This window comes from Vanessa tameamea, chromosome 21 (assembly GCF_037043105.1).
Source record: "Vanessa tameamea isolate UH-Manoa-2023 chromosome 21, ilVanTame1 primary haplotype, whole genome shotgun sequence".
Lineage (NCBI taxonomy): Eukaryota > Metazoa > Arthropoda > Insecta > Lepidoptera > Nymphalidae > Vanessa > Vanessa tameamea.
In genome coordinates this window covers 4913376-4933866 of record NC_087329.1, presented here as the reverse complement: position 1 = coordinate 4933866, position 20491 = coordinate 4913376, and the positions used below count along the sequence as shown (strand labels likewise).

The following is a 20491-nucleotide window of genomic DNA, read 5'->3' as shown; positions in this document are numbered from 1 at the left end:
AGCCATTTATTAATTTAAAAAAACAGTTATTACTTAATAAATAACAATTAAATGTTGATGAGAATGTATGAAATAAATACACATTTCAATTATAAAATATATTTTTTATTAGCTTTGAAATTTAATTAACACATTTTGAATTACAAAATATAGAATGGCAGATTGCCTGAACATTTATTAACAATTTCATAATTAATACACATAAATACTTTTACTTATAGGTTTTTAAATATTCATAACTACAATCAATTAGAACATTGACCAGTAATTACTGTTATAACAAAAAACTTAAACTATTTAATTTTACTATGATCGCAACAATACACTACTTCAAACATGATTCCTTATAAATTTCGACAAATAATAATTTAAAAAACTTTTTTTTAAACTGTGTTTTAAATATACTAGACATTATCATTAACAAAACCAAATCTGGACACAAAATTTAGCTCAATGATGATGGACATAGTTAAAAATTAAGTTGCAAAATTGTGCACATACTTATACAAAAAAAAAATGATAAAACCAAACTGCAAAAGATATAAAATGAAAATATCCCATAATGTTTTATAAAAATGATTAAATTAGATGATTTAATTTTATAAAGATTTATTTTAATAGTAAGAAAAACAATTATGATTAATAGAAACTTTGGCAGCTGAATTAAATCAATTAGTGACTTTTATAAGTTCATTTAATAAAAAAAGTAGCTTATAAAGTATGTGTGGCAATACTTAACAAATCAGATGATTGATGATTTAATAAGATAGTATGAAAAGAAACAAGTGCTATTTTTTCTATATGAGAAATATATATATTATACATTTTAAACATATCTATAAACATTATACCTAAATATCAGAATAAGTCATTTCATCTTACCCACCGCTGCACGCCTTTTAGGATATACCTGATAAATTAAAATTGGTATTGAGTAAATGATTATAGAGGCATATCTTAAGCTTGTGACTTGATAGAAGTCAGACCTATCATTACTTATCATTTTGTTATCATAATAACACTTTTTCGGCTCGTGTTTTTTATCATCATTCCAACTATTAAAATGTAATCCAATTTTGTTAATCTGATCATAAATAATTGTTAAATCAATTCTCACCTACACGTATCGCTGTCGGCTTCTGAATTGGAGTCCTGTAAAAATAAATATACATATATTTAATTTCTGGATACTATATAAAGTACGTATTTTTGTTATAATTTCATATTTCAGCCCTATCATTAAAAATCATGTGTTATTCATACAAACACATTTCGGCTCGTGTTTTTTGTCATCATATTATCTTTTGAGGTTTACTGACGCTTCCGTCGATAGATAAAACGTGTTATCGATCTTTGGTTTACAAATATTATGTCTGTGTAATCTTATCATAAACCTGAGAAATCTCAATATTTGTTTGGGTAATCCTTCTTAATGCAAAGCTCAATGCAAAATAATTTGTATAGGTTAAACTAACCGCGTGTTAATGATTAACCCCTTCGTATTGCATTACCTAAATATAATTAAATCTATCGCGAATATGTAGACTTACCCATATGCTTAACCAGTTGATTTTCCTTTTTCGTTAGTAAATCTAAAGAAGCAGAAAATATTAAAAGGTACAGGATTTGAAATTAAATTAATATGACCAACTAGTGTGAAGTTCAGGAACAAACAAGAAATGACAACGGGATGAGACAGACGACAGTGATACCCACTCCCACAGAATGTTAACTGTAGGACTAATTTCCCTAAATTCGCCGTTTATATTTTTTATTGCAGACCCTTTTTGAAAGGTAATTTCATATAAAAATTTAAAATGGAATTAAATATTATAAAATAGCTGTTGTGTTTATGTGGGTTTTGTTTTTTTTTTTGCTTTTTTTATTTTTTTAAAGACGACGATAAAATGCCTTGAATAATTTACCCACTAAAAATCCTCTTAAACAAATGTAATACATATAAAAAACAATCTATACATCGCCTAAATTTGGGGAAAATTCCTCAACTTGACATCACTGCAAGAGTCAAAGACAAAATGTAGTCAGTAAATAACTATGATAAAATTTGACACAAGAATCTTAAAGGATGACCATCAATCCATTAGGAAACTATCGATAGGTATTAAATATATTTTTTTAATAATTCATATCTATTATAAATTGAAAGAGATGACCATATTGTTTGCATACTTATACCTAAAGTGTCATCAAAACTTCAGTTATTGTTATATTTCTAGTATGAGACGAACTTATAAATTTATTAAAGCGTTACACTTAAGTTAAGCCAATGTATTGGGTCCAAATAAGAGCTATGGGAAGGCAAAACAAAGTGTACTCAATCAATCAGTTGAGTGAAATTAAAAATATTGAAATATTAATTTTAGTCAAAGGTATTTTTGATAAATGGAATTCATATTATATCAATTCCATATATTTTTTATTTGGTCATGTCGTTACGCGTTGGCTTATTGTACTTCGACTTGGGCATTGTTGGTTTGGTAAGGGAGGTTGTAGAAACTACACATTGCAATTCCAAACATGTTTAGTCTATAATAGAAAAAAATATATATAACGTTTCTTTTATTTTTAACCAGAACTAAGTTTTATTGTTCTAATGTCGCATACGTATAAACTTTTAAAGAAATAGATTGACTTTAGGACAATTAGACTATGGGCATACTAGTGAAACGTGAAACCGCTTGATTCTCAGTCTAAGCTGTCTCCAATCATGCAATGGCGGGTTTATTGTATTTTACGAGAAGACTTTGCATATATAGGTATAGGTGGTACCACCACCAATTTTCATTTTAGGTTTTATATTATTTTTCAAATGTACTTTTTTTCAAATACATGTAAAAATAAGTACATAAATAATGCAAAAAAAAATTAATAACTTTAAAAATTTAAATTAAACTTATAAAATATAGTGAAAATTTATTCGCTGTCAATACGGATTTCACTCCTAGGAAGAGCTATAAACGAGAAAGGTCAAAATTTATAAATATTTTATACAAAATACCCGAATTTTGACGGTATTTTATAAAAAAAAAAAACAGTTTTGTACGCTTTCACGCCTAATGCTGGCTTAGGATCTAGATGTAAGCAATGTACCAGAAAACTGTATGGCAATTTTATATTATTCATTACATAGATATACTTATATAAACTAATAAATAAAAATACCTACTTCTTTTATTTTTTCATTTTATTTATTAATAAATTGCACGAAATCGGGGTGGGTCGCTAGTCTATATATGTAAATATTTTATTTTGATTTATTGCAATTCCAGATTCCACTATGATATGCTTAACCATGTCTCTTTTTATATCATTTACATATCCAACGAGGTCTAGTCAATAGAAGATATGGTTTTAATAAAATAAAAAATAAAAAGAGTTCAAAATTTCAACTCTTGAAGGGATCTTTTTAAGGGATAATCATAAATCCTCATAAATTTTCAAGCGTGTTTGTTGTTTGTTAGGTATTGGAGCCCAAGAGAATTAGAGGCCTTGGTGGACGACCTTTTTTCCCCGTCTCGATTTATTTAACATTGTAGTCTCTATACAACTTTTAAATCGAAGAACATTAAAAATAAAAAAATCGACAAAATTTTAAAATTCTCATCTTTCCTCTTCCAATTTTATACATGATAAAACCTTACTCTACAATCACTCTGTTTATTTAGGTATGAAAAGCGCATAAAATCCGTTGCGTAACTTAAAAGATCTAAGCGTGCTGACTGTGGGAAACGACTTTGTTATATACTATATAGAGATATCAAATGTGATATTATAACAAATTAAAATAAATTTGTTTTGATTGTTGCCCGATGGAGGTCCCCTTCCCCTTACCTCACGGAGCCACGCCGCCGCCACCGATAACATTAACAAGAAAAAACGTACTGACATACAGCAGTTTACAGCACAAACCTATCTGGGGCCCCTTGAGATTGAGGTTCCGGGATACGTGTTCCGTGTGCCTTTCTAGTAAAGATGGTAAGGGGCGCAGAATATGGCCTTTAAATAAAAATATATAATTGTAGGAATTCTTCAGGTATATTATAAAAAAAAACTACATATTAATAAACAGTAGTTGTGTCTGAAAATATATAAATCTGTTTAATCGCTTGATGTTTTCTTTCAAGACAAGCCGACTGAAAATTTATGTGAAAAGTTTTTCTCCGACGATGATGTAATGAACCATAAATACAGACTAAATAGGAAATCTAATAGATATTGTAGGTATGTCGTATTGTATGTAAAAAAGTATAGTTGTTTAATGTATTTGTTATAATTGAAGGCTATTTTATTACAAACTTTGTATATTTAGTAATTGTACAGCACCCTTTAGGCTCAGATTGTCTAATTTAACGAGGCCTATAACATTTATGGACACTCAATAATACTTTACACTAATGAAGCAGATTGATTTTTTATTAAATAATTATACTATTAAAATAATATTTGCTAGGATGTTAGTGGAAAATTGCAGTTAAAAAATCTTTAATCGTTTTCTGTTGGTAAATACAAATGTGTTTTATAATAAGTTATAATAATCACCAATAATTTATAAGTAGTCGTGAATCAGCGGTCTTGACACTACAGGGTAAATTAAATCTGTGACATGGTGTTAAAAGTTACAATGTAGGTTTATTTTTCAGTAAATGTTAACCACACTTGTAAAATCATTAATAAAAAAATACTTACTTGTGCTAAAACGGCATACGCTAAACATTTTCACGCCAAAAGGCATATTAGTATAAAACAATCAACATATATACATCGTTCCTCTTCTGATTACGATAATAAGTCAGGATTATTGATATTAAGCCTTTTAACACCGGCTACAGAAATATACTCTGACAAATATGTATATAATTATAGAAATGCGATTTTAAAATTTCGCCAGGAAATTTCGTATTTATGAAAAAAAAAGCTCAAAAAATCATATAAAATTCGGCTTAAAAGCATTCTGTTTATATATATTTTAATAAGCATAATTTTAAACGATAATTTAAAATATCTCGCTAGTCGCTAATTAATTAAAATTCTTCGCCCGAAACTCACCTATATCATTCATTGTCAACTATTATTGTAAACAATTAATCAAAAATCTCAAATCTCAAACAAGTTTTAATGTAGATGCAATTTTCTATCGGAAATAAGATGAAATTTGTAGTTTTTTCATGAAATTAAAAATGTAAAGACAAGTAACATTTCAAAAGAAAAACTTTGAAATAAAATTGTAATTATAAACTTACAATGGTCTTTTTTATTAAATAAAAAAAATACATCATTTCAGTTCTATAAGTACGTTAACAATTTAGTAAACTTTTACCAAATCAACACTCCAGTCTAACCTGAGATCAGAATTAAATAAGACCGATGTGTTTTAGAAGTTTGTATCCAAAATGCAAGCATTTCGGTAGGGGGTCAAAGGATCAGGCATTTACATTCTTATGCATTTATAATTTAAAACTACAATACAATCTTAACTAACACCTTATATCATAACATCATAATTGATTTACATTTATCATTAATGTCTACCTAAGTTATAATATAATACACTTTTATTAAACAAAGTTAGGTGATAATATGTATTACATATTAAATAAAATAGGCAGACAATAATCTATAGTTGTCACAGGTTATACAACATGTTGCAAATAAATTACTTATCAATGATTACTGGAAACTAATGTCTAACTTGCGCATTCAAATCTTTCACTAACTATTATACAGCAAAGTTACAGATCTCAAATTTTTAGAAATTTATTTGTGACAAAGAAACCACAGCACACAAGTCACAACTACACAAGGAAAGTGATTCTATAACATTGAGGAGCACATATATGAAGTGGCATGGTTTTCTCTTGTTTTATACACTGAATTTACATCTTATTTCAAATGTAATTTAACTTTGTTTTAAAAAATAAACTCATTTTCTTGATTAGTGGAAATAGTCATTAATATTACATCCTGCTTTGTAGATTAATATTGTAAACATGTATGTATCTCATTTATTTACACAATACTGCAATAATTATGGAAGTGCATCACTGATTAAGCAATTTGGGCAAAACATGGTAGGCTCTTTGTCAGTTTTCACACTTCCAAATATTAATGTTATTTACCCTTTGCTGTTATAGTCAGTGTTGATTTAGCAGGTTGAGGTATTATTGTAATCTCATCACTTATTTTAAGTGGTTTGAGCAAGGGATCAGATTCTGAAGTTTTAGGCTGTGGGGCTGAAGATTTATTTTTATCAATAACACGTTTAGCCACAACACTATGGGCAGAATAAACATGATTCTCAAATTGTTTGTACATACCAAATGTAGCAGTGCACACTGTACATTTATATGAGAGATGGGCTGGCTTTAAGGTCATATTATGATCTCTAGACACATGATTGAGCAATTTCCATTGGTAAACTCTTCCACAAACTGGGCATCTACCTGCATCCTTACCTTTGTTAGCTGCTTCTTGCATAGAGCTCGTAACTAGACCGTGAGAGCCTAACAAATGTCTTTCCAGACCTTGGTCAGTGAAGAACCTGAACTGGCATTTTTGGCAATTTAGAGGAGGTCTATTGTAAATCATCTTAGGATGAATCTTTACTTTGTGTATCCATTGCATGTGATTCCGCAACTGTTCTAAATCTTTAATATAACCATCACATATCTCACATATTACAAATGTAGCTTTAGAATTTTGTGTAGAATTAGATGAAGAAGGCTGAGGTGCACGAGGTAGAGGTGTGATTGATATCTTAGGTGTAGCTGAATGATTTCCTTGACTATTTTGTATAATTGGGTAATTAGAAATTGTGGTTCCACTAGGAGGATTATTGTGCATAATCATAACACCACTGCGAATAATAGGTACACCAGAGACTGGGGCCCTTGCAGGGCCTGCTAAAGGAGGCCGCCCTCTAGGTCGCCCTAAAACTGGCATACTTGGCATAACAGGATTTGACATATTCAATGGTGGTCGACCAAGTGGGCTCATTCCCACTTGTGACCGATTGAAATTTGTTTGATATGGACCAACAACATTGTTGCGGGCTCTAGACAACTTTGGTATTTTTGCTGGTGGCTCCCATTCGAGAGGTGGTCCAAGATTGAATTCAGGTTTAAACTTCTTGGCACAGGCTATGAGATGACGGGCCAGCTTTGTTTTGCTATTATCTTCAAAATGACAATTGGGACACTGCTGATATGCTGGCGCTCTTTCTAGTCTTCCTCTTATATTGTGTTCAGCTTCAATGTGGTAGAGTATATCATGTGGACTTCGAATTTCAAATGGACATGTATTACATTTATAAATATTATTTTTCATATGAGGTGCTTCTAAATGATGAGACATTACTAATACAGATTCAGTTTTAAAACTACAAAATTCACACTTTTTCTGTTGAAGGGCATAGGGTGCATTAATTTTTTTGCTGTAAGCTAAATTCTGTGTCAAGGAGGCTATTGCAGTTTCAGTAGCTTTAGTGCTACGGCCTGATTTCTTTTCCTTGTACAGTTTACGATTTTGTGTTTTCAATAAGTCACTTTGAACATATTCTTGTACTAAATTAATACCAATATTAATAAAGAACTGTCCCAATGAACAGTCAAAATAACTGTCAGATTTGCCACCAATACCTTTTATAATCATATTAATGGGATCCTTCACTTCCTCCATACCATCATCCTTATCTTTAATAACTACTGTATCATCATCACTCACACCATCCTCTTCAGATTCACTACTGGATTCACCATCCCAAGAATCATCTTCTTCTTCATTTCTACGCCTTCGATGTTTTTTCTCCAACTTTTTCTCTTTTGCTAGATCTTCTTTCTTTTTCATATCATTATCACTCTCAATCTCATCTTCAACTTCTTCCCCTCTTTCAATCCTCTCTTTTCTTAATTTTTCTTTTCTTTCCTTATCTGCTTTTTCTCTTTCCAACTTTGCTAGCTCTTCATTCATCTTGATTTCATCTAATTCCTTACCTAATTTATCTACAAACTCTCTGAATGGTTTTACTGATGGTTTTTCATATACATAAGGAACTATGAATGATGGTGCTTCAACAACAAACATATCATCTGTCAAAGATGGCAAAATGTTTGGCTGAGGAGTAGATGTATTGTTTTGGTTAGCTCGTGTATTGGTGCTTGATTTACAACTAATCGGAGTTATTGTTGTTCCACGTGCAGCAATACTCTGACATAAATTCTGTGCATCCATTATACTTGAACTAGTTTTATTTGAAATTGTAGTTGTCCCTTTTCCAGATAAAATTGAATTTGTATCTATTATAACAACAGTAGGTTCCTTGCTTTGTTCACTGTCATTTGAATCTGTTTGTTTTGTTGGTGTATCGGACAAACTTTTAGTATCACTAATAATTATTGGTTTTGTTTTACCATGAGACTGATTTAAAGGATCCTCTATAGTAACTTCTTCAATGTCAGATTCCTCTTCACCACCATTTTCTAATGGTTGTTCGTCTTTATCTTTGTCTCTATCTTTGTTACTTTGCTGTGAACCATCAGAACTTTCATTACTGTCTGTACTTGAATTTGATGTGTCATCGTCATTTGTCACTACACAATCTTCATCATCACTTGTAATTTCATGAACTTCAGGACTAATGGATCCACCATTTTGATTTTGAGTCTCGTTTTCATTTTCTGAATCACTGCTATCATCTTTGGGATGACTCCCTTGTGAAGTGTCATCGTCACCTTCTGTGCGTTCATCTGTAATGAACAATTGAATTGTATCTTAGAATCAATATTTTAAGAGTAAATAATTATACAGTTCTGAATGGATGGAAAAACATGGGAAGAGTTGATCTTTTTAATATTTTGGCCGTTGCCTCAGAATCTTGACAATAGCATACATAAAAATAATATTTACTTATAAAGTAATTCAATAAAAAATATATGTATCATTGCAAAGAGGTTTTAATTAATAGGAAACAAATATGTTTATACATAGATACAGTTCATGCTAAGAGAGATTTTATGGGGGTCGCAAAGTTTTTCAAAGGATAGATTCACTTAGGTATAAATTTAAATGAATTATAAGATTTAATAAGTTCCATTTCTGTAATCAAAATAAAAATAGAAATTTATACAAATAAATGCAAGAGTAGGTTTCCAAAACAGCCCTTGTCCGGCGTCAGCACTTAACAGACGCGAGAGATTTAAAAAAAATGTAGTATATGATATTAACCTAACGCAAATTTAACATTAAGTTTAACCTAAAAATGAAGGCTTTAAAAACAGGAATTTGCTAGTTACTGACTTAAACCTAACAAACAAATATAGTTTTTCGTTACGTAGCGTCATTAAATCATGTGGAGTAAGGACCGCCATATGGGATTCCATGGCATTACTCCGAAAACATAGATGTATCATTTTTAATGTCAAATATAGGAAATTACATGAAATCACAGTTATACTAATATATATTTCATATATTCATGTACCTGTAGCCGTAGATATCGACATTTTCTTGAGATTATTAACGAAAAACCAAAAAAATAGCACAATAGCACAGTAGCGGAAACCAAACCAAATCAAGCTGTCAATTTAAAAGGTTTTTAACAACGTCATTTTCTACGGACGTATAGACGCCGTTACCACTGTTGTATAAGAGTAAATGAAATATTTTTATTAATTATTGTATCACTCTTAACTTGCAAATGTAATGTTTTTATTATTATCATTTAATTGTGCCCGCAAATTGTAGATTGACAATTTAAAAACGAATGGATACTCTCTGACTAAAAATCGACACAGAAAAGACCTTTGCTTATGAAGAGGGGAATGGGAGAGATCTTAGAGGGGAAAGGACGCGGTATTCCATGATAGGAATAGCGTAACAAAGCGCAATATTTAAAAAATATAGCAATAAAATTATAAACACTTAATGTTAATTAAGTTTTTCATATACATATTCAATTATTTTTGTTTGGAATTGACTTTTATAAAAACCAATAATTCCTTTTTTTGTGTAATAAATTAGAACAATAATATTCAAAAAGTTTCTTATATATAAATAGTTAATATTTTTTTATTCTAATTTGAGATGTATTATTGTCTCAGACTAATTTAGTAAGTAAACTAATCAGCTTAACCGAATTTGTCTCTGTAATGTCGCATCTTTAAAAGTATTTGTAATTTTGTATATTAAATTAGACAAAGAACCACACCGAAATCGTATATTTTAAAATGTTTATAATAATAAATGTGAACACTACTTGTAACTATGCTTTATAACAAGCTCTTATATTGATTCTAACGAGAAAGTTAATTATGATTTTTTTTTTAAATTTATAATAGAATAAAAACATAAACTGTTATACTTAAATTTTTGTAGGGCAACTATTTATTAAATAAGAATAATTATATCATAATTCATAATCCATATTAGGGTAATATGGGGCTGCCAGCCGCCAGGCTTTTAAATATCTCGTAACTGGCAATAACTTAAGCGTTCTTCTAATAAATCCATAGATCCCGACTTATGGATTCCAGAAAATTATATTGAAATAAGTTCATGTCGGTATCAGTAACTTACAAAATTAGACTACCCCTGTAACGATTATTATAAATACGTTGTTTGTTGATAAATAACGGATATTTAAGTAAAATACTTTCGGATGCGCCATTGGTTTATATTTATATACGTTTTGTAGTTTTATGATTGCTTGCATCTTACTTTGCTTGCAATTCCTGCTCCTGTTGGCAAAAGACATGATGGACTGGCCTACCTTATTATGCCTAGCAGGGAAATAAAGTTCCAGACTTTGTTTCGGCAGTAAAAATGTTCATAAACGTCGCAAATATTCGTCTCTACAAAAAAAGAACCCTAAAAGCAATATTGCGAAAACAATTAACCCCCTATTCAATATTATAATATTTTGATTTTTTGCATGTTGCAAAATTATACGTATTACTATGTAAACCAGATGCATACTTATCATATAAAAACAATGTATATCTTATTGTATGATATTATTGTTATAAGTATATTATTCGGGATTATCATTAGATGGTTTTCGAATTTTGTACTAACCAGCATCTACACTAACGAGCAAGAGCGATTTAAACTGCCAATATTTTATGATAAAGCCTATAATTGTTCCACTGCTAGACTTAGATCTCATCTTCTCCTCTCCAAAGTGTGTTGTAGAACACATTTGACTGATGTTCATCCAACATGGAATAAAAACGCAAATTACAAACATGAAAATTTAGTCCTTGAAATCGTAATATTCAATTAAGGGGTACATACTCTAACAACAGGGTACCTAATTTCTACTTCACCTTTTAATTTTAATATTCCTAATAATAGGCTATTCGGTTTCATTTTTTAACGCTAATAAAAACGGAATACTTAAATTCCCTTAATTAAATGCATAATATGACGCTGCCTTATATAATATGATGAGCCTTTTTATTAAAATGCAATAATTAGATAAGTAAACATAATGTTTTTAGGAATAAAACTGAACTACGGTTATCTACGCTATAATCTTACGAATTATAGCTTAAATGTGATGTCAGCACAATAATTAGTATTCTTTATTATACTTTATCCGACTTTTATAAACTTATTAAAATATATTTATTCTTAGATGTGTTTATATAACCTTCAATTTTTTATTCCGTAAGATTTTCCCAATAAATAAACAATAGTAGTAGGTAGTAGGAATTTTTGATATTAGCCTAAACCGTTTTATTCAATGAAAAACAATATTCAAGTGTTACCAACTGCTTAAAATTAGAGAATTATGTGTATTCAGTAACTATTTTACTAACGATTTTACTAATCGTTATAAATATTCCACTTTCATTCTTAGACTATGAAACAAGAAGAAATACTCGTACTTGTTAATCCAAATGAATTTAGAAGTACAATTTTCATACCTTTGATCTACATTAAAAATAAATAAAATTATATTTTGTTATTATTCCTACAGACAGAAATTACTTTTTGTCTCAAGCATTTTTTGGTATAATTTCAGAGACAAATTCATTAAAATAAAAATCAACCTATTCAGTATCATTCACTAACAATTCCTTTAAATTATAATTTACAAAAATAATTTGGAAAGTTTAATAACTCTTTAAATGGTAAAACTTAAAAAATGATGAGCATAAATTCATATTCCTAGAATTTTAAAATAAAATAAAATAAGTTTTCTTTAAGTATAATATTTGTTAGAGAAAATCTATTAGTTGCAGAATAAAATATATATACTTTTTAATTTGCTGCTAAAATACAAATTTCATATTACATTTTTTTAAGAAGATAATAAATAAATAAAACTGATCAAACTTTTATTAAAAACATTAAATAGACAATAAAATCACTCACTAATATTAAAATATTCCTTAATTTATTTTACCCTAAATAAAAAATATATTAACATTAATATTATCTTAATCATCTTCATCTTCTTGAAGAGGATCAATTGCCAACTCTCCTTCTGGTTTTCTTATAACTCCTAATTCTTCTGCAGTTGCTAAGCACCTCTCAGCATATTCTTTACTTCTTTTTTGTTCAGCATCAGTTAGCTTGGTGAGTGCCATCAATATCTCCATCACATCAGTTTCAAATACTTTTGCAGCAATATCTTTATCATCTCTTATAATATTATAAAGCATGTAGACACCTCTGTATTGAACTTCATTGTTAGGATTTGCCAATAGACATCTCAAGGACTCTACCCATGACTGTAGATCAAGTAATTTTCTGCAGCATGTTTTACTAATAGATGTTAGCATACATAGTGCACCTGCTGCAGCCAATACTGTATCAGTATCTTCTTCCTGGCAAAGCAAATATAGGTATTTAGTTTTATCATTATTACCTTCATAGGTTTTTACAACTTCTTCTGATTGGACCAAGTTGCAAATACATTGTGCCGCAGCTCTTTGTAACATCATATGGTCTTCATATAAATAAAGTTCTATTTTGGACAAGCCACCTTCTTTTAATATTCTGTTTCTTGTTGTTTCATTCATTCCAGCCAAATTACAAAGGGCCATTAGAGCTTCAAAATTTTCCAATGCAGTACAGTCAGGATGTAATAAAGATACTAGAGGTCTTACAACTTCCAAGTTTCTTTGACCAGGAAAAGCCACTTCTGGATTAATTGTTATGCCTATTCTAGCTAAAGCTTGTGCAGCTTGTTTTTTTCCAATGTTAGTACCTTCTAGAGCCATTGGAATTAGAATTTTTGCACCTCCTTGTTGTACTACTATACCCCTCAATTCTTGCAAGCCACAAATGGCATTAAGTACCCTAGCAATCAACTCTCTTGAATTATGACTTTCTGTTTTAGATAAAGCTACTAATCCAGATGTCACTCCAGCTTTGCAGAGTATTGTTAATCTTTTATTTACAAAATCAGGATCATCCAATTCATGCTGTTCTGGGATATGATGTTTAGCAAACTTTGCTAATTCTAACATTTCTGGCATGAGTTCCTGTTTATCATATGCATTACATAAATTGACTAATGTTGTAACTACACCATACAAACATGATTGATCTCCAGTTTTTGCTAATTCAATCAGGGATTGAAGGGCTGGTTTATCGTCAACTAATTTTTCTTTTACATCAGCATCTAAAGTAAGATAGGACAGACCTTCAGCAGCCCACTTTCTCATATCTTTGTCTTTTGCAGGATTGACTAGAAACTTTCTACAAGCTTCTGCTAGTTTTTTGGTTGATCCATCTGCAAATGGACGAATAGATGCATCATCACCACCAAAGCTGCCTATTTTACATAATCCTACTAATGCTCTAACCCTGACGGCATCATTTTTGCTTGCATATAAGCTTTTCAATATGTCAACACCCTTATTAATTATGGCTCTCGCCTTATCCTTTTTAGATGCAGCAGCGATCAAACACTCACAAGCAACTTTCTGTTGCAAAGGATCTTCAGTTTGAGCCATTACCAAAATCATCTCTATGATACCTTCTTTGGAAATTACATAGTTACCGACATCTAGTGGTCCTCTTAGGAGTGATGTAATGGCTACTACTACTCTCACTTTGGATTCTAAATCAGGAGTCAAAAGCTTTTCCTTAATGAAGTCATCAATTTGACTATTGAAGTATTCTCTAGCTTGATCATAGTACATATTCTCATATACTCTAGCTAAACAAGCAGCAGCTATGGTTCTCGATGACTCTGAAATATTCATTGCTGATTCATATTTATATTCTTCTAACTCACTACATACTTCAAGCAAACGTTGAAGACCTCTGATTTCTACAAACCTTTCAGCCCAATTTAGAGTACTATAGTGACAGTTTCGCATAACCAGTTCTATTATAGCATCCCTAGCTTTTCCAGTAATAACTCTATTGGTAATAGAATATGTCAGACAAGTAAGTAAAGTATCAATTTCACTTTTGTACTGTTCACACAGTACAGGGTCTGGTTTAGTATCTTTTTTTGTATCCATGCCAGAATATGTATTTAAAATGACTTGCAAGCAATATTGAGCAGCATTCACTCTGTCTTCATCATCACTATCGATTATTTCTAAAAACCAAGGTATTCCAACAATACTTATAATATTCTTAGTTCGCTCCACACTTCTTTTGCATAATTGACCAATTACACGAATAGCATTTACATATATATCCCAGTTCTTCTCAACCTTAACAAGCTGTTGTATTTTATGAACAACTCCGTTCTTTATCATGATGTCAGCACCATTAGTTTCTTTGGCTAAAACAAGCAAATTTGTCATTGCCTTTTCACGTTTATCTTTATCTTCACTAATTTCAAAAGCCAATTTAAACATTTGTTCAACCTTACTGCTGGTTTGGGCTGCATTTTTGACTCTTTCTTGAACAATTGCATGTAGACGAGCTAGCATAGGTTGAACAGCTTTATTAGAAGGATCTACTGTAAAAATATTTTTCGCATCTCTGTATGCCTCTTCAAATCTCTCCAAACTTTCGAGTGCTTGGGAACGTCGAAACAAAGCTTTTGGATCTTCGGGGACGATTTTAAGAGCATCATCGCAATCCCTTATAGCTTTATCATAGTCTTTAATTTTAAGATAAGCAGCTGCTCGATTTTTTAAATATGTAGCTAACTCACGTGCATCATTTTCTGCTAAATTAATAGCTTTACTATAAAGAGATATGGCTTCTTCATATTGTTCAGATTTAAAAGCTTCATTGCCCTTATTTTTGAAATTCTCTGCTTCAGTGTGATTTATCATTTTAATTTAATTTTGCAATCAACTAATACGTACGAGCTCGCTCAATAGTAAAACTAAAACTACGTTTCATCAGTTTTAAGTGAATTTTCTAGCAAACTCTGGCACATTTTATGATACTGTACTGTAACTTAAAATAGAATATTTATTTCTGTACCTTCTTGATACTTCGAGATTTCATACTATAGAGTAATAGACCTATGCTATAGACTCAAAAGAGTAATAATAGTGAGTCAGATATTGACATCTGTCATAATTCATTCAAAATATTGTCAAGTTTGCAGAATGTAATTTGAAACCAACTTTATAATGAAATGAAAAACTCAAGTAAATTAATTGAAACAAAACTTATCCGAAAAGATTCGCTTTTCTTAAATATATTATGATTATTTTTTTATTAAAAGTTACATTCTTAGATTTATTTAGGGACTCAATAAAGAAAGTGCCCAAGGCGCGCGCCCTGAAAGCTACGTTTTGGGTCCTCAATAAAATTTTATGCATTTCTATCTAACTAATTATTATATATCAACTATATCATGCACGCCGCCTGTTTTCTCCTAAGCGCCCTTAGCGTGCTCTATCCGCAAGTATTTATTAAATATCATAATTATTTACATAAGAGATTCTATCAAAATAATTAAAACCATCACCTAGATAGTTTAATGAAAGCAATAGTCTTGTTAATAGAACTTAACCTTTTAAACTTATTGGTTGACCAATGAAATAAAAATAAAATAATACTATTGACATGTGTAATAAGATAACACCTCGTGTAGACGGTTTTATTCTACATAATAAAAGTACATAGTTCTTAAGAGTGACATATGACATAAGTTATAAAATGATATAAAACAAGGAGGTTAAATATTACTACAACATGATATACAAATTATAGAAAAAACACGTGTTCTATGGTATTACTCAAGACGCCAGCACTACTTTACCCCTCTGAACCCCTTTCAATCTTTGAGCTAAGTAATTTATATTTTATAATGTTTTTTATCGATGTATTTTTATAATATCGATATAATTAAAAAGTATACATGTAGAAGGTACATAATATTTTGTAGTCTTTGGATTTTCTTTTTCTTTAGTCTTTAGTATCTGTGGTTCCGTTTCTAAAGTGTGACTTCAGAGTTCAGACTCAAGCCTTCCTTCTAATTTCTATAATTCAATCATTTTGTTTAATTTGATTCTTGAAAAACGTTAAACCATGGCTGCTATAAGCTTATTAAATCCTAAAGCTGAGTTTGCTAGAGCTGCACAAGCTTTGGCAGTAAATATTTCAGCAGCTAAAGGTATTCAAGATGTGATGAGAACTAACCTAGGACCTAAGGGTACAATGAAAATGTAAGTTTTTATTTATTTTCCCATACATTTTCTTTAATTTTTTGAAATTATTTGTTACTTTTAACTATACACGTTTATAGCATTAGGGATTATTATATTATATTAGATATTCATTGAATTATGGGCATTTAAAAAATCATGTGTGACACACCGGTACCGAAACCTAAAGAGATTCTTTTAATGATTGACCACACTTATTATTATTATGCTGATTCATGATTTTAGTCCAGGAAACTTAAAAAATAATACCGTACAAATAGTTTATATATAAACTTTTTTATGTACATGGTAGGTTGGTATCGGGAGCAGGTGATATCAAAATAACAAAAGATGGCAACGTTCTGTTGCATGAGATGCAGATTCAACATCCCACAGCGTCGCTAATTGCGCGTGCGTCTACAGCTCAGGATGATGCAACCGGTGATGGCACTACTTCCACTGTGTTGCTAATTGGAGAGCTTTTAAAACAAGCTGACATTTATATAAGCGAAGGTACATTAAGCTCACCGGATACTATGAAATTTTATAAAAACTTAATGACTTGAAAATCTGTTGTCATGAACTTCACAATTGTCTTTTTAATTGTTATTTATAGGATTACATCCAAGGATTTTAACTGAGGGATTTGATGTTGCTCGAACTAAAGCATTGGAAGTTTTGGAATCCATTAAAATTCCCATTGAAATTAAGAGAGAGAATCTTCTGGATGTGGCACGCACGTCATTAAAAACAAAGGTATATTTAAATTAAATATTAAAAAAATAGTTTAAACTGAGATATAATATAACAATTTTTAGTTTACCTAAAAATAAGTCAAACAGAAATGAAAATAAAACAATAAAAAGACCTAAATGTTTTGGTGTTTGATATTGGGTTTGTTTTTTTAATGGTAGAAGTTGGTGAACAAAAAGTATTCTGCTACAAGTGGGAAATTCTTTCTATTTTATTACATTGTTGATGCTTGTTTTTTATTTTATTTCTAATATGTATGGGATCAATGTTTTACTTATGTGTTGAATTCATTATTAATTAATAAACCATTTTTTTTTTTTTAATATATAGAAAACATACCTTTTATGATATACATTCTATATTTAATTTCTTGAACTAAAATTATTCTATAATAAATGATGACATTTTTTGTGTCATGCTACACTGAAAGATAACTTTAAACAAAGGCTTTATGGGTATATATTCATTCAGCTATTAGATATGATAACTGTGTTTATAAATTGTGTTAAATCATGAGAAACTGTATAAATTGTTCAAACTTCTGTAACAGGTACATTCCAGCTTGGCTGATGTGTTAACAGATGCTTGTGTAGATGCTGTTCTTGCTATTCGTACTCCGGGTAAACCTGTAGACCTTCATATGGTTGAACTCATGGAAATGCAGCATAAAACTGCAACTGAAACAACTCTTATCAAAGGTATTTGGGATTTATTATTTTAAAATTATATTTGTCTCATAGTATTGTATGGTCTTTTGCCAAGCATCACAGAATCAAAATAGTTTGCATACAGTTATAAAGATATTATTAATTTATTGGAGATCAATTTGGTATTGCTCAAAAAATAATTTAATGTATGTTTCTTTAAACAAAAATCAATTTTGCTGCCTGTTACTCATGTTTAATAACTTAACAGGTATTGTTATGGACCATGGTTCCCGTCACCCTGACATGCCGAAGCGTGTTGAAAATGCCTATATTTTGACATGCAATGTATCTCTGGAGTATGAAAAGACAGAAGTTAACTCTGGTTTCTTCTACAAATCAGCTGAAGATAGGGAGAAGCTTGTAGCTGCAGAAAGAGATTTCATTGACCAGAGAGTTAAGAAGGTGAATATTTAGTTTTTATATCCAATCTTTTACAGCAGACAGGAAAAATTAATGTAATTATAACATTAATTATTGATAAATATTTATTTCCATGGAGTTGATGGAACTGTGCAATAATGCTTAATTATTTCTATTATACAAAAAAAAATATGAATTTTATTATTTAATTTCAGATCATTGCTTTGAAGAAAAAGCTCTGTGATGGTACTAACAAATCTTTTGTAGTCATCAATCAAAAAGGTGTGGATCCTCTTTCATTAGATGCTTTTGCCAAGGAAGGCATTGTTGCTCTACGTAGAGCCAAGAGGCGTAATATGGAACGTTTGTCCCTCGCATGCGGTGGGATAGCAATGAACTCAGTTGATGACCTCTCAGAGGAGTGTCTTGGATTTGCTGGACTTGTGTATGAGCATATTCTTGGTGAAGAGAAGTACACTTTTGTTGAAGAGTGCAAGAATCCTCAGTCAGTGACAATTCTTATAAAGGGTCCCAATAAACACACTCTCATTCAGATCAAAGATGCTGTCCGTGATGGTCTTAGAGCCATTAATAATGCAATTGAAGACAAGTGTGTTATTCCTGGAGCTGGTGCATTTGAAATTAAGGCCAATTTGGAGCTACAGAAATTTAAGGATACTGTTAAAGGAAAGTCTCGTCTTGGCATACAAGCATATGCTGAAGCATTACTAGTTATTCCAAAAACTCTTGCTGTAAACTCAGGTTATGATGCTCAAGATACAATTGTAAAACTTCAAGAAGAATCACGCTTAAGCCCTGATCCCGTTGGCTTGGATCTTAGCACTGGTGAAGCTATCAAACCAAATGACATGGGTATTTATGACAATTATATTGTTAACAAACAAATTATTAACTCATGTTCGGTAATAGCTAGCAATCTTCTTCTCGTTGATGAAATCATGAGAGCTGGCATGTCCAGCCTTAAGGGGTAGCTTCTGTTAAAACTTATTACATTTTGCTTCACAAATAGGTATTACTTATTAATTAACATGAGTTTACTTCAAGCATTTATGCATATTAAAATTGTATTGATTTCTTTCTATTGACCTTAACATATGCTTTGAAAGCATTATGAAGATAGTGCTTGTGTCTTTATTTTAAAAAGAATATTAATTACTATTAATAAAATAATTACTTATAAAAATATTGCATTTTGATATCATGATCCACCTACCTCTAAACAACTGATGATTGATGGAGATCTAAATAGAGCTACCACACATAAACGTGACAACGCCATGACATAGAAATTAAAACATTCAACATTAATAGGACGAGGATGTTTTGGAGTGAGAACGAAAATGGGGTGAAGCGGTTTGGGACAGGAAAACATAATCTCATCTCTTAAACCTAGTATTCAAAAATAAGATCAAAAAGACAGTAACGGTTTTAAAATATTCAATACTAATTATTAAAAGTATATTGAATAACTGAACAAATTTGCTAGTCGAAAAAAGTAATAACTTACCTTTAAAATAAGATTTAGACTAAAAGTTGGTTATTAATTTATTTTTCTTGAGTGAAAGGTAATTTCCCCGAAGATTGATTCACCAATTATACCAGTGTTGTAGAACTATCGATAGTTTGAGTATTGATAATTGACCTCGAAAACTATTCAGGATATTGATAGTATTGTTTTGATCAATTCTATCGATAGCTCTTCTTGAGTAATACTATTGATTACGGCAGTACTATCGATAGTATCGCTAGCTCTCTGTAAGTAATACTATTGGTAGCAGCGATACTATTGATAGTTTTGGTTAAAAGTAATGGTTTTTGTAATACTATCGCTACCACCCTAACTATCGATATGCAACATAAATTATACTGTTCAATATTAACTACTGACTGTCATGCAGGTGTCATACCTACCTACATACATATTGTAAATATGTAGGCAAATAAAAGATTTGGTATCATTTTTATAGGAATATTTTTATTTGGAGACTAGTTATTTTTAATCACTTAAACATGATTTATGCTTATAGAAAAATATTTTTCAAATAAATATTACAA

General features: G+C 30.4%; 3 protein-coding genes and 1 long non-coding RNA gene across 4 annotated transcripts; 1 reads left to right on the top strand and 3 right to left on the bottom strand.

Annotated features, from left to right (window-relative positions):
- Positions 1–730: 730 nt before the first annotated feature.
- On the bottom strand, positions 731–1679 carry LOC135193891 (uncharacterized). The gene is made up of 3 exons (XR_010309500.1): positions 1551–1679; positions 1118–1152; positions 731–910 (listed from the first exon to the last, which is right to left on the bottom strand). It is a non-coding gene; the product is annotated as an uncharacterized LOC135193891 (long non-coding RNA).
- A 3559-nt stretch (positions 1680–5238) lies between these two features.
- On the bottom strand, positions 5239–9843 carry LOC113404622 (MOG interacting and ectopic P-granules protein 1). Its single transcript, XM_026645554.2, has 2 exons — positions 9497–9843; positions 5239–8762 (listed from the first exon to the last, which is right to left on the bottom strand). Exons 1-2 carry the CDS (start codon positions 9516–9518, stop codon positions 6130–6132), a joined length of 2655 nt encoding a protein of 884 aa, XP_026501339.2. The 5' UTR covers positions 9519–9843; the 3' UTR covers positions 5239–6129.
- A 2497-nt stretch (positions 9844–12340) lies between these two features.
- Positions 12341–15449, bottom strand: Unc-45 (uncoordinated 45). Its single transcript, XM_026645553.2, has one exon. It carries the CDS (start codon positions 15267–15269, stop codon positions 12459–12461), a length of 2811 nt encoding a protein of 936 aa, XP_026501338.1. The 5' UTR covers positions 15270–15449; the 3' UTR covers positions 12341–12458.
- A 910-nt stretch (positions 15450–16359) lies between these two features.
- Positions 16360–19619, top strand: LOC113404623 (T-complex protein 1 subunit zeta). The gene is made up of 6 exons (XM_026645555.2): positions 16360–16616; positions 16909–17108; positions 17212–17351; positions 17899–18046; positions 18264–18457; positions 18631–19619. The coding sequence occupies exons 1-6, from the start codon at positions 16480–16482 to the stop codon at positions 19405–19407; spliced, it is 1596 nt and encodes a 531-aa protein (XP_026501340.1). The 5' UTR covers positions 16360–16479; the 3' UTR covers positions 19408–19619.
- Positions 19620–20491: the final 872 nt, after the last annotated feature.

Excerpts from the sequence above, each read along its gene's own strand:
- Unc-45 (XM_026645553.2), bottom strand. The coding sequence starts at position 15,269 with ATGATAAATCACACTGAAGCAGAGAATTTCAAAAATAAGGGCAATGAA.
- LOC113404622 (XM_026645554.2), bottom strand. The coding sequence starts at position 9,518 with ATGTCGATATCTACGGCTACAG. Across the intron at positions 8,763-9,496 it reads GTCGATATCTACGGCTACAG|ATGAACGCACAGAAGGTGAC; the intron begins GTACATGAATAT and ends TGTTCATTACAG.
- LOC113404623 (XM_026645555.2), top strand. The coding sequence starts at position 16,480 with ATGGCTGCTATAAGCTTATTAAATCCTAAAGCTGAGTTTGCTAGAGCT. Across the intron at positions 17,352-17,898 it reads GCACGTCATTAAAAACAAAG|GTACATTCCAGCTTGGCTGA; the intron begins GTATATTTAAAT and ends CTTCTGTAACAG. Across the intron at positions 18,458-18,630 it reads TTGACCAGAGAGTTAAGAAG|ATCATTGCTTTGAAGAAAAA; the intron begins GTGAATATTTAG and ends ATTTAATTTCAG.